General features: G+C 33.8%; 1 protein-coding gene across 2 annotated transcripts in view; it reads left to right on the top strand.

Moving 5' to 3' along the window:
- The window catches only part of Ubr3 (Ubr3 ubiquitin ligase), a 127,280-nt gene that overhangs the window by 94,577 nt on the left and 12,631 nt on the right, over nt 1-20,072 (top strand). Inside the window, exons 28-34 of one of the 2 annotated variants that reach the window (XM_089240544.1) lie at nt 6,061-6,166; nt 8,896-8,993; nt 9,105-9,223; nt 9,438-9,545; nt 17,763-17,888; nt 18,403-18,588; nt 19,336-19,545. In XM_089240544.1, coding sequence (XP_089096670.1) covers nt 6,061-6,166; nt 8,896-8,993; nt 9,105-9,223; nt 9,438-9,545; nt 17,763-17,888; nt 18,403-18,588; nt 19,336-19,545 — 953 coding nt within the window. Of the gene's footprint in view, nt 1-6,060; nt 6,167-8,895; nt 8,994-9,104; nt 9,239-9,437; nt 9,546-17,762; nt 17,889-18,402; nt 18,589-19,335; nt 19,546-20,072 lie in introns of both variants that reach the window. The other variant, XM_089240543.1, reaches the window with a different exon arrangement.

Raw genomic sequence — 20,072 nt, 5'->3', positions numbered from 1 at the left:
CTGTATTGTGAATCTTCAATAAGCAATTCAGTAGCCTACCTCATCTATTCACATTGGGAGCAATTTAAGGGTTGAAGGATAAAATTATTATTTTTATGCAATACACAATTCATATACACTTGGGATTCCCGTGTATACTTTCACATTTTTATGTTGTACAATGCAAAAAACCTTGCAATTCAATACTTATCCTTCACTTAACCGATGCCAAATTATGTAACAATTGAATTGCTTGACAATGCTTACCACACATGTCTATCCGGCTATTTCATGCATATGCATGCCCAGCCCGGAAAATTATGGGTATCAATTGTCAAAGCACCACTGTATTATGTTTGAAGATGTATAGTAGACCATAGTTTTCTGTGGTTTCGCAGAATCAAATAGAACCTGGAAAGTTTTTAAAGAAGAAAAAAACTGTCTTGACATTTGTGGTTTTAAAGTTGTTTTTTAGTTAAAATTTCAAACATAGTGAATATAGTGTCATTCAAAAAAAAAAAAAAAAAAAAACGCCCATTTGGATGCCCAAACTGAGCAACAATAATTCTAGTAGTTTTTCTTCTGACTTCATCAGTCAGTGACTGCAAACATTTTGAGAAATTCCTAATGGGAAGGGGCTAAAATTTATTTTTCAAATATAAGACCACAACAGGTCCAATGAGGTGGCTAAGGAAAAAGATGCCCATTACAAATATGGATGTCATATATTTCAAAAATACAGCAACCCAATTGAAAATGCAATCATAAAGGTTAAAAACTATATATGTGCATGTTAAAATATAATGAATGCAATGTGCCCATGAAAAAATATTTATGGTTGTCTTATCTAAGTATGGATAACTTCTTGATTTATCACACTTCTTTTTAAACCTGTCAATTGTGCTAACTTTACTACCCCAGAGGATAAGCTATTCCATTTATTCACCACCATATTAGAGAAAAACTCCCTGCGACACCACAGCCTAGAATTGTCCCTTACAAATCGGTACTGTGTCTTTTTGTCAGGCAGTTGATTGCTGATGTATTAATGATTAGTGGTTCATTCTGTTGAAAATTTTGAAAACTTGATCATATCCCCTTTACAACTGCATTCTTCCAATGTAAATATATTCAAAATATTAGGTGTCTCTCATAACACAAGCCCCATGTGCCAACAAGGTCATGCATAGCTTTTCTCTGCACCCCCTCAACCAAGTCTATGTCCATCTGTAGGTATGGTGTCTGAAACCTTAGAGTCCAGTCCAGTCAAAGATTAATTAAGCCTCGGAAAAGCAGAAGCATGAGAAAGTGAATAGACTTTTTCGAGAATGATACCAAGCATTCTATTTAATTTTTTGACCACCGCTAAACAATGTTCAGAAAACTGAAGCCACTCTTCAATGAAAATTCATCTAGATAGTGAAAATATTCAACTTGTAAGAGAAACGTGGGTTTTTTGATGCTGCAATCTTGTTGTTGGGCTGGTGAAACTCCCTGCAAATATGCTAACAATCTTATCTATACCCTGATCAAGTTCATCGATAAGAAGTGAAAAAAAAGTATGGGGCCCAAGGCCCTTGAGGGACTCCACTTGTGGCACCTATCCAATCAGAGAATCACCCATTCATCATTACTTATTGTGATCTATCTCACAACCACGATTCTATCCAATTCAGCAAGTTGCCCCCAATCCCAATCTCATATGAACATGCTTTAAGGGGTTTACCATGTTGGACCAAATCAAATGCTTTCTAAGTGAAGATAAACATCATCAACATTTTTGCCCTTACCCAAAGTCTTACTCCTGTGACCATAGAAGCAAAGGAGGTTGGTTACACATGACTGTCCCCTTTCTTAACCCATGCTGATTATCAAACAGTACATTATTCTCGTCTATCCACTTTTTTAATTGCCTTTTGATAATAATTTGCAAAATTTTCCAGAGGGAACTCGTCAAATTTACTGGATGATAATTGGACACAGCTTCTCTACTACCTTTTTTTAATATTGGAACCACCTTAGCAACCTTCCAATCCCTTGGAGCAGTGCCCTCAGCAACACTACTCCTGTAAATCTGTGCAACTGGCCGCAACAATTCATTAGCACATTCCCTGAGGACAGATGTCATCCGGTCCTGATGCTCTGTTTACACATACATTTTTAGAAGAAAATTAGGACCTTATATACTGCTTGAATATCATTGAGGATTTTATTACGCCGTGCAACACCTGTACATTGAATATTGTTTTCTCTATTAAAAACTGACATGAAAAAATCATTGAATTCACTGCACATGCTTGCATTACTCTCTACCTTACTGGGGGGAGGGGGGGGGGCAACTGTCCCCTTACTTCCATTATTGACATTTCTGAAAAATGATTTTTGGTCAGACAATATTACCTACCAACCTAGATTCAACTTCCATTTTGCTATTCTTTATCCCTTTCTCCAACAGCCTTCTTTTATCAGGAAGCAATGACAGGTCACCTTATCCACTTCTTATATTCTCTGAATGCTCTTTTCTTTCCAATATAAATATTAAGCACGCTATCTGTGAACCAGAGGAGGCATGAGGTACAGACACGCTTTTTATGAACAAGGAGTATGGCATTGTGTAAAACAGAGGACAGCTTCATACTATATTCTTCTCATTGACTTACCACCCCCAACTGATTCGAACCAGTCCTTGAAAATTCCCACTATCCTTTCTCTCAAAAGATCAAAGTTGGTTCTGCAAAAACAAGAAACCACTCTCTTGTTATAAACCTTGCTCGATGAAAAGTTACAGAGAAAACTAACAACACAATGACACAATGATCACTAGAAAAAAAATTCATCCTCCACCAAAACATGTTCATGAAAATCCTCAGAACTAATGAGAACAAAATCCAAAATAGCAGTACCCCCTAGCGGCTTCTGATACATACTGATTCAAAAAGTTATCAAGCACCAACTTAAGAAAGTTTCGTCCATGTTAATCTCTAGTTTAAAGGTTCTGAGATCGATACTCGAATATTTGAAATCCCCTTAATATAAGAACCCTCTTATGCTTACACATGTAGGAAATTTCATCATGAAGTTTTGATTCCTATTTGGTGTATTATAACAAATCCCTACAATAAGCTTATGACACCTTTTGTTTTCAAGCTCAGCCCATATAGTTTCAATATCACTTCTTTTCTTATTACACTCTCTAGCCTTCAAACATGAATTTCACGTAAATCAAGACTCCACCCCCTTTCCTATAAGATCTATTTCTTAAAAAAATATTGTATCCCAAGATGTGTAAAAATGATTCACCCTTATCATTTGCCTTGCCCAAGATTTTGTAATGGCTATAAGATCTAGGCCCTCCACAGCTATCATAGTTTCTAAAAAATCAGTCTTATTACCGAAGCTCCTGGCACTTATTAGAACACATTTTAATTTGCTCCATGATTTACTCACCCACATTCCTAACTATGTGGTCTGGGAGGAAAAAACCTGACCTAAGCCTATCATAAACTTCACAGACTTCTCTCCTATTCAGGTGAATCCCATCTCAATGAAGCCAGCTATCAGTGCATGTGGAAAGCTCCAAAAACATGACCCTAAGTGAGGAGCGAATGTCCTTCAGGCCTAAGTTGGAGTGTCGGATCGTAACTCTTATACCCCTACTAGCCCTTGGCAGTACTGGAATCACTGCCACATCTGAACCACCACCCCCAGAATGGATAGTAGTAAGTCCCAGTAATCTGACAAAGACTCACTAATATTTGGTTCTACCTGATTTGTTTCCGCCCACATGATTACCCTCCCAGGGAGCTTTTGTCTACGAAAACGTCTCGAGCATCCCTAATCTTTCCCCTAAGAAGATTAGTGGTGATTTTTTGGGGTTAGACTGCAAATCATATTTAAGAAAATAATCAGAGTATATTTTCAGATATGTCTGATTTTGTTATTTATTCTTTAATTTTGCACACCAGTGTACAGTGATACTTCGGCTAATGAAGATAATTCATTCCAGAATCATATTACTAGCCAAAATGTGTGATTTCGCATGGAAAGTTATTTAATTCGTTCAAGCTTCTGACAAAACTTTGAATACAAGTTTTATAAAATACTAAGAAGCACTATAAAAAAAGACAAAAACTGACCAAAGACTGAAGTGAACAGCTTTACAATTGGGTAAAAAAGAATTCAAAGGAACTTTAGAAACTTGAGAACTTTTTATTTTATATTGTGTACAATCCAGTCGGGTTTGTAGGTGTTCCCCTATGTTATGTGGTCTCCTCATTTCACTGGCTTTAGGTAAGCTCCTAGAATGCCTTGACTCTGTTCAGTTTGATGTTCAGAGTCTTTGCACTGAAAGAATGCATGCCCTTTAAATGTTCAGATCTAAGCTCTCCCCCCACCCCCTAATGTATTTACTCCTAGCTTGATCTATTTTAAAAATGGTTCAAAATCTTTTTGAAAGAGAACATTTAAAAAATAATACATAAAAGTTTATGAGCTTATTTCCAAAAGGGAACATTTCATTTTGCCAAGTAAAAAAACACAGTCTTCCGAAATACATTTACTTTGCAAAAGTAGAAAATAGCAGAACAGGTAGCATGTAGGAATGGTGGAGAGGATATTTAAATACCATGTTTCTTGATCAACATTTGAGAGAGTTATCCTTATTTGAATTTTGGCAATGTTCCACTTTGAAAGAAAATTACTGAAATTTGAGCTGGTCAAGTCTGAAAAATTGGAAATTTCTACATCATCTGTTGATTCCAGGAGGTTTTAACTAGCCCAGGAAGGTACCCTTACTGCCCTCTCATCATTAACATAAGAAACACAATCATTCTACAGTGGAACCTCCAGTAATGGACACTCCCAGTAGTGGACACCTCCACTGATGGACACAATTATGAACTTTATTGACAGGACTTGATGTATTTTACTACCCATTAACAGACACTCCTCATTAGTGGTTGAGAATTTTGGTCCCATGGGTGTCTGTTATTGAGGAAGATGAAAAATTGAAGTGTATGAAAGGTGGATATGTGTCCTTCTGATAGAAACAACTAATTTTACATTTTAATTTCTCCAAAAAATATTCCTGTTTGAACAATCCCAGTTACATAATCTGACAGCTTATCCTAATGGTTCATAAATTGTTCAAAGTGCATTTCAGAAAATAGTGGAAATGTTACCTTTTGAAAATAAGGTAAATGTTAATGTTAAATAATGTTACCTATGAAAATAAGCTCCTCCTATTTATACACCTGTACATCTGGGAAAAAATATTCTTATGTCGATATGAATTAATCTGGCTCCAGTGACTAGAATTCACTGTCGACTCTGGGAATGATTGGCATGAAAATTCAGTTCACCATGTGGCTGTGTCATGTTAACCGTGTGCATCTAAAAAAAAAAACCTTTGTTTGCCAAATCTGTATTTGTTAGCCAAGGCTGAAAGATCATGAAAAAAAAATTTTTTTAGCTGAAAAATTCATAAGCTGAAACATTAGTTAGCAGAGGCATGTAATGGTGTGTTTGTGTCAAAGGACAGTCTACTGTATTTTTAATTTTGTTTAAGTTCACATGCTTTGTCTTGCAATTGAGATATTTAAATAATAGGATGTGATATTTCATTTAATTGATCTCTAAATTAATTTTTTTGCAATAAATTTTGATTTGCCCTGGAGAAACTATGAATAACAAATATTGGTGATAGATGAAAAATAGTCTGAGCTCATTTTTATGAACTTGTACAAACTTGGAAAAATTAGTTAGTAAAATCAGAAATCTGTAAATGGGAAAGTTGTTCAAAGAAATGCCATATGGTTTTGGACTAGAGGACTATTCTGCTATTCCATGAAAATGTGTATTTTTAAGTTAGAGGTTCATAAAATCGAGCAATGATAGTATATATTGTTGTTCTGAAATATTTTATTATTCTATTTATTTAAGTGTGTATTAATAGCAGATCTTGCTTTTGATTTATTATTGTTGTATTTGATATTTCTTATTTGAATTTATTTTAATAATTGTTATATGCTTGTGGTTTAATAGATTATTTTCTAAATTTGTTTAATTTTTTTCTTATTGAAGTGCCACTTCTCCATGTGTTATCCTTGCATTCAAGGTTTCTCTCCCAAGCAGTTCCAACTCAAATGTGGACTCAGCTTACTGGTCAAACATCAGAAAATAATTCTAGGTAGATATATCCAATTTTCAGTGTTATTCTGATCAGTGCATTAACATACATCCAGCTCATCCTTAATTTTAGTTCTTGTTAAAAAGAACCAAGTTTTATGTATCTGTATTCAAATAAAATTTATAAACAAAGTGAAATAAATTACAGTAACTTTCTGCATATAATCCACATCAGTGTATAATCAGTATTTGCAAATTTTTCCACTTTGAGAAGCAAAAATATTGTTCACATACAATCTGCAGCTGAACAGTTAGCTGAATTTGAAAGGATGAATGTCTTCTGCAATCTGCAGCTGTGCTTAAAACATGAATAAATTATTAAAATGTGTGTTCAACGTTTCATGAACTAATGAGAAGTCTTGAATAAAAACTCTACTACAACAACTATTACTGCTTAACCCTGTACATGCACTTTGTAAACTTTCCTTGGGAATTTCTAATGAATTCGTACATGCCCAAAGTGCATGTTTTTTGACTGTATGCATGGCCCTAATATATTTACATTGTCTGAGGTATGCTTGTTTTCTGTTTCAGTGGTGCTGTCATGAGTCTTCCATAATTCAAAGTGAAAACAGAAAGTGCCTGAATTCTTGTGTTATATTAAACAAAAGCAATGCTAACCTCTTAATTTGAATGAACACAATCTTTGCTAGATCTTGGGGTTTAGCCAAAGGTTCTCAAAGTGGGCATTGCAGCCACAAGGACTGCAGCAAACTTCGGCCTTGTCAAAAATTTCCCCATCCTTCTATATTATTTAGTGAGGGACAATTCCAGGTTGTGGTATTGCCAGGGGTTTTTCTCCAATAGGATTGTCAATAAATGGAATAGCTTACCTCCGGGGTCATGAATTCTAACACAATGAAATGTTTTTAAAAAGAAGTATGACTAACATAGTGGGGTAATTTATACAAAAATTGCCACGTTTTCAAGACAAATAAATTCAATTGGTCGAATGGTCGACGCGTTTTGGCTCTTCAATGGAGAGCCGTCATCAGGACCTCGTGGTCAGAATTCACACGATCGTGGAGGGGTGATTAGTGGGGTAAATCGAGCAGCTAACCATATTTAGGTAAGACAGCCATAATATTTTTTATGGGCATTGTATTATATAGTATTAATTATTAGTTTTTTTCTTTCATGATATATATGCTTTTATATTGGGTTGCTGTGTGCTCTAGCACGAATGCACGATGCAATACGAGCGGGCATTGAGGCATACAAGTTCCGTATGATGTCCTGAGACATCTCGTTCCACAGTTGCTGTAAATGCGCCTCTAGTTCGACCAACCTCGTAGGGTGTCCAACTTGCCGTCCCAAATGATCCCAGATATGCTTGATTGGTGACAAATCTGGGGATAGAGCAGGCCAGGGAAGGGTGGTAATGTGGCGGAGGCAGTCTTGTGACATCCTTGCTGTGTGTGGCCTAGCATTGTCTTGTTGAAAAATGGCTCCTGGGAACCCTGCCATGAGTGGCAACACATGTGGCTGAAGAATGTTATGGACGTACCGCTGGGCTGTCATTGTGCCATGGATCAATATTAGGGGTGACCGTGTATCGTAAACAATGGCACCCCATACCATGACACCAGCTGTGGGAGCGGTGTGTCGCTGTAAAGCGAAGGCAGGATTGAAGCGTTCACCACGGGGCCTCCACACACGAACACGATTGTCATCACTGCTCAAGTTGAATCTCGATTCGTCGCTGAAGACGACCTGGTTCCATTCCGTTGCAGTCCAATCCCGTCGTGCTCGACACCACTCCAAACAGAGGCGTTGGTGGGTGGGTGTCATTGGCAGCACACGTAATGGGCACCGCGATAGCAGATGTCCTTCAGCCAGGCGCCTTGTGATGGTTCGGGAAGACACAGGGGCCCGTAGTGAAGCTGCTGCCTGTGTCTGGATAGCGGCCAATGAGGCAGTTGGCACTACGCGTGCGTTTCGGATGATGTGACGGTCTTCTCGACGACTGGTCTGTCGATGGCATCCTGAACCTGGTCGCCGTGTAAATGACGTCTCTTCTGTCCACTGGTCCCAACACCTCCTCACAGTAAAATCAGAACGGCCTAGTTGATGAGCTACTCGCCGAGCTGACCACCCAGCTTCCATCATCCCGATGATTTTTTCCCTATCGAACTCTGACAACTGCTCATATGGTCTTCGACGGCAGCGTAACGGCATGTCTACCTCAGCATTTCCTTTGCAAACAATTAAATACACTCCAGCAAGCTCTGCTTACCTGTTTTATACTCCAAGGAGAACGAAGTTCAACGCCCTCTAGTGGCATTACGCAATGCGAAATCGCGCTGCATTTCTAATCATTTGCATATCTGCCCGACATGTACCTTCAGGCCAACTTTCGTTTCGATCCCACAATTATTTCTTGGTGCGCAAAGTTTTATGGCAATGAGTGTATTTGACGTCCATATTTTTTATGGGGATCTTTTCTCAGCCACTTCATTGGGCAATTTGCCTGTTGTGGCCTTAGTATTTGTACTTGCTCCTGTAGAAAGTATCTTTAAAACAATTTTTTTTTGGATTAATTTTAAAAATACTTGCGAAATAAATAAATTGCTTATTCGAATATAAAAAAAAATAGAATGACACTGTGGCATATAATTTCCACTAAAAATTCAGATTTTTTTCTGAAACATAATCCTCGGTTTTATATACAGGTATGAAATTTATAACTCTTCATAACTTCATATTCGCCTATTTTTATATTTTCAACAGCATTGCTGTACTTGAGGCAGAGGTCCCAATTCTTCTACGAGACTGTATTGCAGTTTTGTTACAAATCATACTGACATTACCTCTCAATATTGACAAAGGTAATTATATTTTATACCATTTTGTATAAAATTGAAAATTTTATGCCATTTTGTGAAAATAAAAATGGTGTATATAGTCTACTACAAAGCATTGTTTCAATTTCCTTCCAGTATATTTCAGTTGCGTTGTTCAAGTCCTGTACAATATAGTTTTTGTTCAAGCAATTGCTCAGCTGACCTGTTCTCTGAATGTCAGACAAAGGACTCATTGGAGACAAGTATCAGAGCAGGTATCAAACTCAGAGGTTGGTTTGAGCTAGGTGTTTTTAGAAGCTATACTATATTATGTAAAGATTTATTGATTCTAAATTAAGTTTTATTTCGACATTTTTGTTCAACTCATCCATAATTAGTGCAAAAAATATGGTGTGTAGATGTGTGTGTTGCCAGTTTTTAAGAATAGTCACATCCCAATGCTTGATGAACTTAATAATTTCATTTTAGTGTGAAGAACAAGCTATGAACAATTTTTCAACTATACTTGGACAAGTTATAGATCATTTGGAACCCAGTTCACTCTTTTTGGAAGATGAAGATATGGAACCAGCAGAGGTGAGTGCTCCTCTAAATGAAACCTTGGTCAACTCACACGAACAGTAACCTCAGAACTGTAGTCACATTTCCGTGGAACGAAACATAGGGGTTATTCCATGACAAATCACCCAGCCATGAAACCCATGGTCATAGATTTTGATATTTTTTTTATTTGTTGCTTTTACAAATGATCCTTATTAACTGTGTGAAATATTATTTGCATATTTCAAACTTTTTGAGAAAAAAAAATGTTGAAATTTATCAAAAACTGATAGATTTTTCTGAGGCTCAATTTTTAAGCTGCATTGTTTGAGAACAATAAATCATAACTTTTTCAATTTTCAATATATTCAAGTGAAATTTTCACTAAAGTGTTCACAAAAACATACAGAATGTGAATAAAAGTAATTCACACACTTACATTTGAAATTTACATGAAAAAAAAATTATGTAATATTAAATAATATAAAAATTATTTTTAAATTATGTTATGTTATGTTAAAAAAAATTATGTAAACTTTGTTTTTGTGGAATTTTTCATTAGAAAAAATAAAATTTTTCTAATGTATTTGCAGACCAGAGGCACAGCAGTTATAAACCAAAACAACTTTTATTTTAAATTTCTCCTAAATATATAAAGCAAGACTGGAGAAAAAAAAATGATTTTTGACCGTTATTATATTTATTCTGGCTCACAACACAAAATTCATTAAAATAAGACTGGATCGCTCCGATTTCAAATCATTCAACTAGATACTGAAGTGCAATTCATCATCCAAGATTCCAATTATTATTTTTTGTTTATTACTTCTACCATCCTTGTTGACCATGCAAAATTTCAAATTTCATGTACATATCTCAAAAACTTTTTGAGAAAAAAAAAAAAAGTCTTCTAACCCCATGAATGATGTCTCTAAGGCTAACACCATTCAAGCAATATTATTTATGAAAATATATCATAACTTTGCAGATTTTCAATAATTCCAAAAGAATTTTTCACTAAAATACTCACAAAAAAATGCAGATTATGAATAGGAAAGAAAATTTAAACCTTAGAGCAAAAAAGTCATTTAAATTTAATTTTTTAATTTTTTTTGTAAAAAACAATGTTTTAAACTTTTTTTGGATGCACAGCATGAATTGAAATTTTTTTTTAAAAATTTAATCCTATTAATATATTATGAAGAGTAAACATTATTTTGACAGTTAATACATTTCGGTAACAAAACACAATTGTACTTATGTGACTACATTAATTATATTTGTACATTTTGACTTAATACAAATACAAATACAACGCCACAACAGGCAAATTGCCCAACGAGGTGGCTGACTTAAGACATCATGGATCCCTGAGCCCCTACCTAATACTGCTACACCACACATGCACCCCCCCCACGCGGAACCCCCCCAACGAATCGGTACATGCGGGAATGTGTGTGTACGTGTAGTGCAACCTGACGTAAAGTTTGTTTCTGTATAATGCTTGTTATGTGTAGTGCTGTCATCTGCCCCCAGTTTTACTAACTATGAATGAAGTGTTATGGTTGAATGATTTACCGTTGTAGGACTGTTGCTCTCTGTGGCGAGACTTTTTAACGGGGAGATCGGCTCGCATTTGCGCCTTGAAGTTGGGAACCACAGAAAACCAACTTCAGCCGACCACCACTGTGGGGTTCGAACCCGGATTCTCGCATCACGAGTCCGGCACTATAACCACTCGACCACCACAGCGGCATATAATGATTCATGCTTAATAAAAAGAAATTTATATTTTATTTTTCATGTACGCTTACACATTCATTACAGTATTCACTAAATTAAGTTTCATGAGTAGTTAATGCAATAATTCAAAACATTTAATAAATTTTAAAATTCTAGGATTAAATGAATTCTTGAAATAATTAGAAATGTTAATGTAATGTGTCAAATCAGAGTTGGTGAAAAAAAAAGGTTTTGGTTTAAATTCATACTTACAATAAATTCATTTATTGTTGAATAAAATAATTTTTTAAATTAAACCTTCATGTTCAGATTCTTAGAAAAGTGTCCAAATTCCAAATAATTAAAAGAATAATTAATTTCACTTTTAATTGATCTATCAATATTTTTTATGATGCAACAAAGGCGAACTTTCGCAACCTGGTATTATATTTTTGCATAAAGAATTATTTTGTATTTGATAAATCCAGATAATATTATTAATCATATATATATAGATGTATTTTGAAGTTTTTTTTTTTAACATGCTTAATTATAAAAATATTTTACCAAAACAATGTTAAATTTTTTTTTTAAATTACTTCGATTTTTACAGCATATATTTTAGTAAACATATATTTAATATATATGATAAATATGAAATGGTTATACTTGTGTGAAAAAAATTCTACATTATAATATTTAATACAGGTGATGATAAAGGCACTGCTTCGTTGAGAAAACTAAATCAAAAGTGTTAGAACTAAACTGTCACCACATACAAATGATGCAAGCCTATAGATTTTTCCCAAGAAATAATTTAAAATTGCTGATAAAAAGCCGGAATATTAGGCATCAAATCAGAAAGAATGAAATAATAATCATATAAAACCTGATTGTAGCTGAGGCAGATGGAAGAGAGTAGAATTAAAACCTAATGTATATAATGCCTGGTGGTGATATATTAGATGTGATGTTTCTTGTTATAATGATGAATTTTAAAAAGTAATAATAGCTTCTGTGAAGATATAAACTATGGCACACTGGTCTTTGTCCTTCAGAGGGTAGCTGGTGTCTTATTTGATTATAAGACTTTATCATCTCAGCAGGTGATGATAAAGGCACTGCTTCGTTGAGAAAACTAAATCAAAAGTGTTAGAACTAAACTGTCCCCACATACAAATGATGCAAGTCTCAATTTTGATCTTGCTGAAGACAGAGAATATGCTCCGTAGAGTAGTCTACTCTGGGGTTAGTAAATTTTTATTATGATAACACAATTTCCATTTTATAACATCATTTTGGAATTCAAAGTAAAATGTCAGATAAGACACTTGAAATTTATAGTGTTGGAAAAGAAACTGGCTCTGACTGTCATAAAAAGTGTTATGCAGAGGTGAAAAATCTGTTACCCATTACATCATTGGATCCATCGGACATCAATCTTCTGATCTTGAGGAGTGGAGCGAGTTCTGAACATTTATCTGCTGTGTGTGATCTGCTGCATCATAAAGCTTTTTTCTCAAAAAGTATGAAACATCCTGAAAGCATGCTTTAATCCTCTTAAATGTCATAAGAAAAAAATAACAAAATGTTTAAGGATAGTAAACTCGTATTTTTCACATATAAATGAAATAGATGGTTGTACAAAATCAATTCTAGGGCAAAAAATATTCCATGCTTGTAGGGACAAAGTGAATAAACACATCAATAAATTAGGTGAAGAAACTGAATACTGTGAAGAGATTAACAGTGATATTGATGTAGAGATAAGTAACTTGGAAATGTCAATTTCTAAACAAAAACACTTGAAGAAATAAATTCATCTCTACAGAACATAGAAGAGTCATCAGTTAAACTTCATAGGGTAGCTCCACAGTGCAAGTCAAACTATGCCAAAAGAAAAGTTGAATCTTCCTGTAACACTTGAAAATCAAAGGTTTGTAAAGTTTTTGAAGAAGAATTACCAGAAAATGAATCTCAAAGCACACTTAATGAAGATATTAAACAGAAAGCATATATCTGATATGATTATTTTGATAGAGTTAATTCGAAATGAGACTCGATCACAACAGCAAATTTCAACTCTGGCCCCTGCTTTAAGAGTTCAATGTCACTGAATATGCTGTGCGAAAAGCAGGAGAGCTCTTGTAAATAAAAAGCAAAGGTGAGTTATTGTGTTTTTATTATTAAAAAAATCAAAAATTTTAAATTTCAATGATTTTTTTTTTGCAATCTAATTTTGTAATTCAAAGGTTTAAATTTTCTTTCGTAGGCATTTCTTTATGAGTATTTTATTGAAAATTTCATTTGAATGTATTGAAAATCTGCAACGTTACGATATATTTTCATAAATAATATTGCTTGAATGGTGTTAGTCTTAGAGACGTCATTCGTGGGGTTAGAAGACATTTCTTTTTTTCTCAAAAAGGTTTTGAGATATGTACATGAAATTTGAAATTTTGCATGGTCAACAAGGATGGTAGAAGTAATAAACAAAAAATAATAATTGGAATCTTGGATGATGGATTGCACTTTAGTATCTAGTTGAATGATTTGAAATCGGAGCGATCCAGTCTTATTTTGATGAATTTTGTGTTGTGAGCCAGAATAAATATATTAACAGTCAAAAAACCATTTTTTTTTCTCCAGTCTTGCTTCATATATTTAGGAGTAATGTAAAATAAAAGTTGTTTTGGTAACTACTGTGCCTCTGGTCTGAAAATACGTTAGAAAAATTCCACAAAAACATAATTTTAATATTATGTTTTAATAACATAATTTAAACATAATTTTTATATTATTTAATATTACATAATTTTTTTTGCATGTAAATTTCAAATGTAAGTGTGTGAATTACTTTTATTCACATTCTGTATGTTTTTGTGAACACTTTAGTGAAAATTTCACTTGAATATATTGAAAATTGAAGAAGTTATGATTCATTTTTTCTTAAACAATGCTGCTTAAAAATTGAGCCTCGGAAAAGTCATCTGCATCATTTTTCGATAAATTTCAACATTTTTTTTCTCAAAAAGTTTTAGAGATATGCAAATAATATTTCACACAGTTAATAAAGATGGTAAAGGCAACAAATAAATAAAAAATCATTGAAATCTGAGACTATGGGTGTCATTTTGGCATTTTGCCGGGTGATTTGAAATGGAATAACCTATATCCTTTTGGATTAACATTGAGGTTAACCTTCAAACAATGATCATTTTTTGACATAGAAAGAAAATTAAAATCATGCATATCATCAGAAAAATAGCCCTCACAATGTCGTCTTTTTTTCTTGAACTCTTCAAAAATAAGAGTAGCCCTAGTATTGTTTCTTTCCCTATGTCAGTAGTTTTCAAAATGTTCAGTATCTCAAGATGTTGCTAAGATGTACATTAATCATGCATCAGAAAAATAATCAGATAAAATTAGTGATAATATACAGGGTTCCTAGTGACCTATAAAGTCAGGTTAAAATGTTAAATATTTAGTTAGTCAGGGAAACAAGAAAATATTTGATAAAAGTTAGGGAATGATGAAAATATTTGATAAAAGTCAGGGAAAAATTCTGTGAAGAGAAAACAAACTCAAATAACAAAGAATGTTAAGATTTTAAATTATGTTTCTTTTTTAACCCTTTAAGTAGCAGTTAGAAATTGCCAAAACCCCTTCAAAATGTCATATTTTTTTAATGAAGTAGGCTTTTCCCCCAATTTTCAGCTAAGGGGCATAGGGAAAAGTTTTCCAGATCAATTAAAAAAAATATTTAGGCTTGTCAATGTTGACAGAAGAGGCTTTTAGTGAAACGAGATATCTCGTCAATGCTGCCTAAAGGATTAAGGAGTCTGTCAGAGAAATGATCAAATAGATCATTAAAATAAATCAAATAAATTAGTTAGCATTGTCTATTTATTCCAATGGGTTCAAAATAAAAATTTCCAAGTTCTAAAGAGATAAAATTATCAAGAATAGTTATAGCATTGATGCAAAAAAATTAAATGATTTTGAAGAACATCTGAGTTTATTTAGCACAGTCAAAATTGTTAATTTCAAGTGTAAAACAAAGCATCAAAAGAGTGACACAGATTGATTTCGGAATGAAAAACAATTTTTTTTTAAACTATTGAAAAACTGCACAATCATAAATTACAGATCTCTACAATGCGAAATCAATGTTATATGTGTTACAAAATTGCTGCTTGTGATTTTTAATTAATTAATTGTACTTTTACATGTGATGCAAAATTTAATTTATTTTTTCTGAAATACTGAATCTTTTAACAACTGTAACCTCTAAATAACAGCCACATTTTCATGGTCCCATTGGTGACTATTGTTAGAAGTTTTCACTGTGTGTATATATATTATGCGGTAAATGTCATAGATTGGCAATCATGTATGATCACCAGTTATCATGCATAATCACCTATTGTTTTGGTAAGTTTGATAAATTTTAGTACATTTATCACATTTTACCAGTGATTCTGCATAATTCCCAAATGAAGTTGGTAAGTTTGATAAATATAGAAAAAAATATCACCTCTCTTCTTTTCATTTAATCAGTTTATTAGTTTTGCCCATAAGAGATACATAGATACATACACCACACATATAAGTATTATATTGTATTTTGCTTTGAAAGTTCATTAGATGAAAATAGGTTTGAAAAAGACAAACATAAAGCTTATTATCAGTCTTGTAATGTTGACTTTCTTCACATGCATCTACTTGAAACAACCAACATTACCCATCAAATTTATCATCAGACTGAAATTTATGCATGGGCATGCAGAATTCTCTTTTATTACTTCTACATTAGAAAAGGAGTGCCAAAATGTGTGCTTGCTGGCTGACTAAGGCTGCAATTATAGTTCAGTGAAGAGATAAAAGTTAAAAGAATTCCTACTAGGAAAGAGGAAATGCATAAGAGTGGGGGAAGAGATGTCTGCACATAGTAAACTAGGCGGAGGAAAGCGAAAACGACCAAATTGGTTCTGAAATGTAAGGGTGTGATGATGACGATGCCTTTGCAGAAGAGGGAGAGAAAAAAGGGGAGAAACAAACCAATTAGTAGATATTGAAATTTTTCACCTCGCAGTAAAAACAAACCGGATTGTTCAAGTCGGTCATCTTGTTGAGCAAACTCTTTCTCTTTTTTGTCTCGCTGCTTGAGTATGCGAGGTGTGCAACAAAACAGTGCTATTGTTTTTGTTGCTCATCTCTATTACAGGGCTCCCACTCGTCCTACTTTTCCTACTTTTGTCCTACTTTCTCGGTTTTGTCCTACTTTTTTACCAAATCCTATCGACAAAATTTGTGTAATTTATTTTAATTGAGCAGAAAATCATTGATATATTGCCAAATATTACAAATGTTGAAGAATGCAATTAATGATTCTGCCAAAGCAGAAATTTTATCATTTTTAAGGTTATTTGGGGGGGGGGGGTGTATGTGGACCAGTTGGTTGATTAATTTTTCATTTGCTTAGTTTGAGGGTTCAACAAGTATAGTAGTCATTAAAAACTTCTGTCTGGATGGGAAAAATAATTTTGTATTTATTACTTCGTAGTCTTGGACACTAACTAACATTAATCATTAAAAATTACAGTTGAAATAGGTGGAACAACAGTTTGCATTTCAAAGCAGTTGGGTACATAGGCCTATTCTAGGTTTGGTGATTCTGATGCTACCCAATAGCATTCAGTTGTCTTCTGTATTTTTAAGGCATGAAGAGGCATAAACAATATTTACAATGCTCAGCAAAGAGCTAGAAATGAAAATGATTACACTGGCATTGAACAGTAAAATGTGAACAAATCCCTTTAAAAAATGATGGACAACGCAGTAAAACAGGTTCACCTTGCCTTATTTACATCGGATCTTGCAATCTACACATTTTACACTGTGCTTTTGAAAGTGGTCTCGAAGGAGCGTCATTCTTAAAAAACGTAAGTCTTCAAAATTTGCTGTGCCTTGTCAAAGAGAGTTGACAAGCTCTGCACTTTGGAAGACTCTAAAAAAAGAATGTAATACATATGAGGAGAGACAGCAAAGAATTATCTGTGGTTGCTAGTACACTGTTTTGGCCAAAAATTGGTTTTGTAACCAAGTCATTTATCATTGCTTTGGCTTGAGTCAATCTTATAGGAAATTGAAATAGTGGTATGAAAAAAAAAGTTAATTCAAAATAATTTTTTTTTTTTGCAAAAAAAACATTTTTTTAGGGATTTTTTTCCCATTATGCTATGATTATGTTGTCTAAGGGGGTTACCCTCCCCCATCCTACTTTTTAGTCCTGCGTTTTCTTACTTCTTACTTTTTCTCATTTTTTGAGTGGGAGCCCTACTATTATGCACTCCTGTACCTCATGGTCGCGTGACTGTGTTCGGAATAAGTATCTGGTTGTAGCCCTCTATAGCCAGTCCGTTGAAATATTTCATTTAGACGCCTTTTATATATTACTTTCTTTATGCATATTTTTTTTTCTGGAAAATATAGATGGAACACATATATTTGACTTGTTTTTTTTTTCAGCGGACTATGGTGTGGACAGAAGAATCTATGGATTATTATGTACAGGGCATATGTCTTCATTTTCTGAGGATAGCTTCATTATTACAAAGTCACCTATATAGTGAGCCATCTCCATTGGATCTCAAGGTTTGTATTACGTTTATAAATATAAGGCACACCTATTTGAATACCATAAAATTTCAAATGCTTTCTTGGGTTTCAAAACATTGAGCAACATTTCATAGGTTAAGAAAATTTAACAAATTGTTCATGTGATGATGTCCAAGACATATTTAAAATATTTAGAATTGGCCTTGATGTGTAGACTCCTGTCAAATTATAATATTTTCTGTCGTGAAAATATAAGTTCTAGGAGCTAAATGGTTGGTGTAAAGCCAACTATTGTACTCATAATTATGTTACACTTATATCCAAGCATATAATTATATTATTGATTTGCTCATCAAGTCTTGAAAACACTGTCCAATATACAATTTTTGTTTTTTCAATGTTCAAAGTTTTATCAGTTTGGAGGACTTTTTTTTTGGTGATTGATATTTTTTCCACATGTATTTAAATTTATGTTGAAAATAGAGGCACTTAATGCTATGTGAAAAAATACAGATAAATTTTCAAGGTAAATAATCTTTTACAACTACAGGACTCTGAAGAAGAATTTGGCAGCCTATGTAAATATTTGGGTTTATCTTCGGCTACTGTAGAAGCATCAACAATCACATCCTCCCATGCACTTCATTGGGTTTGCTCAGACCCTTGTCTGCTGATAAATACCTGGTGTCATGATTTCGTCAACTTTTTTATCAATAAGTCTGTCTGTGCTGCTAGGGTAAGTACGAGTGATATTCTGTAGAATAATAAGTAAGTATAAGAAAATGATTTTTTGGAAGACTGATTCATTAATTGTAAATGTCTTTTAAAATAACTAATGTGTTATTTATATGGAAATCTTTTTTTTTTTTTTTTATTAAGAAGACACCAACGAATAAGGCAAATACACGAAAATAAAAAGTCCTAATGCATTTCAACACCAATGGGTGCCTTCTTCAGAGGAAAATTTTACCACTAGTCACGCTGACGGAGTTTCCCACTTGGGTTGAATACCAAATCTTAACGCTTGGTTGCTCAGCGGAAGAAATACGTCTGTTCACTTCAAACGTCGTGGTCAGAATCACCACGACGATGATGATGATTCAAATGATGATGATTCATCATCATTTGAAGTGAACAGACTTACTTCTTCCGCTGAGCAACCGAGCATTAAGATTTGGTATTCAACCCAAGTGGGAAACTCGGTCAGCATGACTAGTGGTTAAATTTTCCTCTGAAGACGCCACCCATTGGTGTTGAAATGCATTAGGACTTTTTATTTTCGTTTATTTGCCTTATTCGTTGTGTCTTCTTAATATTCTTGGGCAAAGTTGATCAACTCTTCTAAACCTTTTTTTTTGTCCTTAGAATAGATTTTTTTACAATAATTTTAATAAAGATATAAGCTTAGTATTTATGAGTGTTATTAAGTGTGTATAAACTATTTTGATTTTCTGATTTTTTTCAAATTACTTTTTTTATTCAGAATTTACTGCAGAAACCTCTAGTTTGGTATCCCCCAGCACTTTTGAAGCTCCCTAGGAATTATGACCAGATTTTTCAATATTACCACAGGAGACCTTGTTTGGTGTGTCACAGCATGCCAAAAGACCCGTCCTTATGTCTGGTTTGTGGTGCAATGGTGTGCCTCAGAGAAAGCTGTTGTAGGCAGCAAGGCAAATACGAAGCAGTCATGGTAAGTATGAATATCAGCAGGTGTACACAAATTAATTTTTAGTCTAGAAAATTAATATCAAGGGCTGAAACTAGCCAAAGGCAAAGGATGTTCATGCCCTGGGCAGGAAAGAACTGAAAATTCTAAAGTTTTTGCAGTGTTGATGCCAAGCATAAGATCAATTTTATTCTATGTTATGGGATTTTTTTTCTTAATTGCCTGCAAGTGTAAAAATTACAATTAATAATTAATCAAGCTCATATCTGGATAATAACTCCTCTGACAAGAGATGTAAAATGATAGATAAATTGAATGTGAAAACTTTAGAATGATTTAATTTTGTCTCCTGTGTTTAGGTATATATATTAATTTTTATCCAAGTTGTACATGTTATTATTTGATGCATTTGAGTTTTTAATAAAGATTCAACAATTTTTTGTGTATAAGGCTTGCACTTTTGTTTTAATGCATCTTTGAAAGATGAGCTTCAGTTTTCACAGAAGTCAACAAAAACAGTTCTATGGGTGTGAAAGCTTCTCAAATCATCT

The sequence above is a fragment of the Pholcus phalangioides genome, unplaced genomic scaffold (assembly GCF_987345545.1).
Source record: "Pholcus phalangioides strain wild (caught in Gottingen) unplaced genomic scaffold, Ppha-v1.0 ptg000013l_1, whole genome shotgun sequence".
In the NCBI taxonomy this organism is placed as follows: Eukaryota; Metazoa; Arthropoda; class Arachnida; order Araneae; family Pholcidae; genus Pholcus; species Pholcus phalangioides.
Note: the sequence above shows the minus strand (reverse complement) of the source record. Positions and strands in the feature narration are given on the sequence as shown.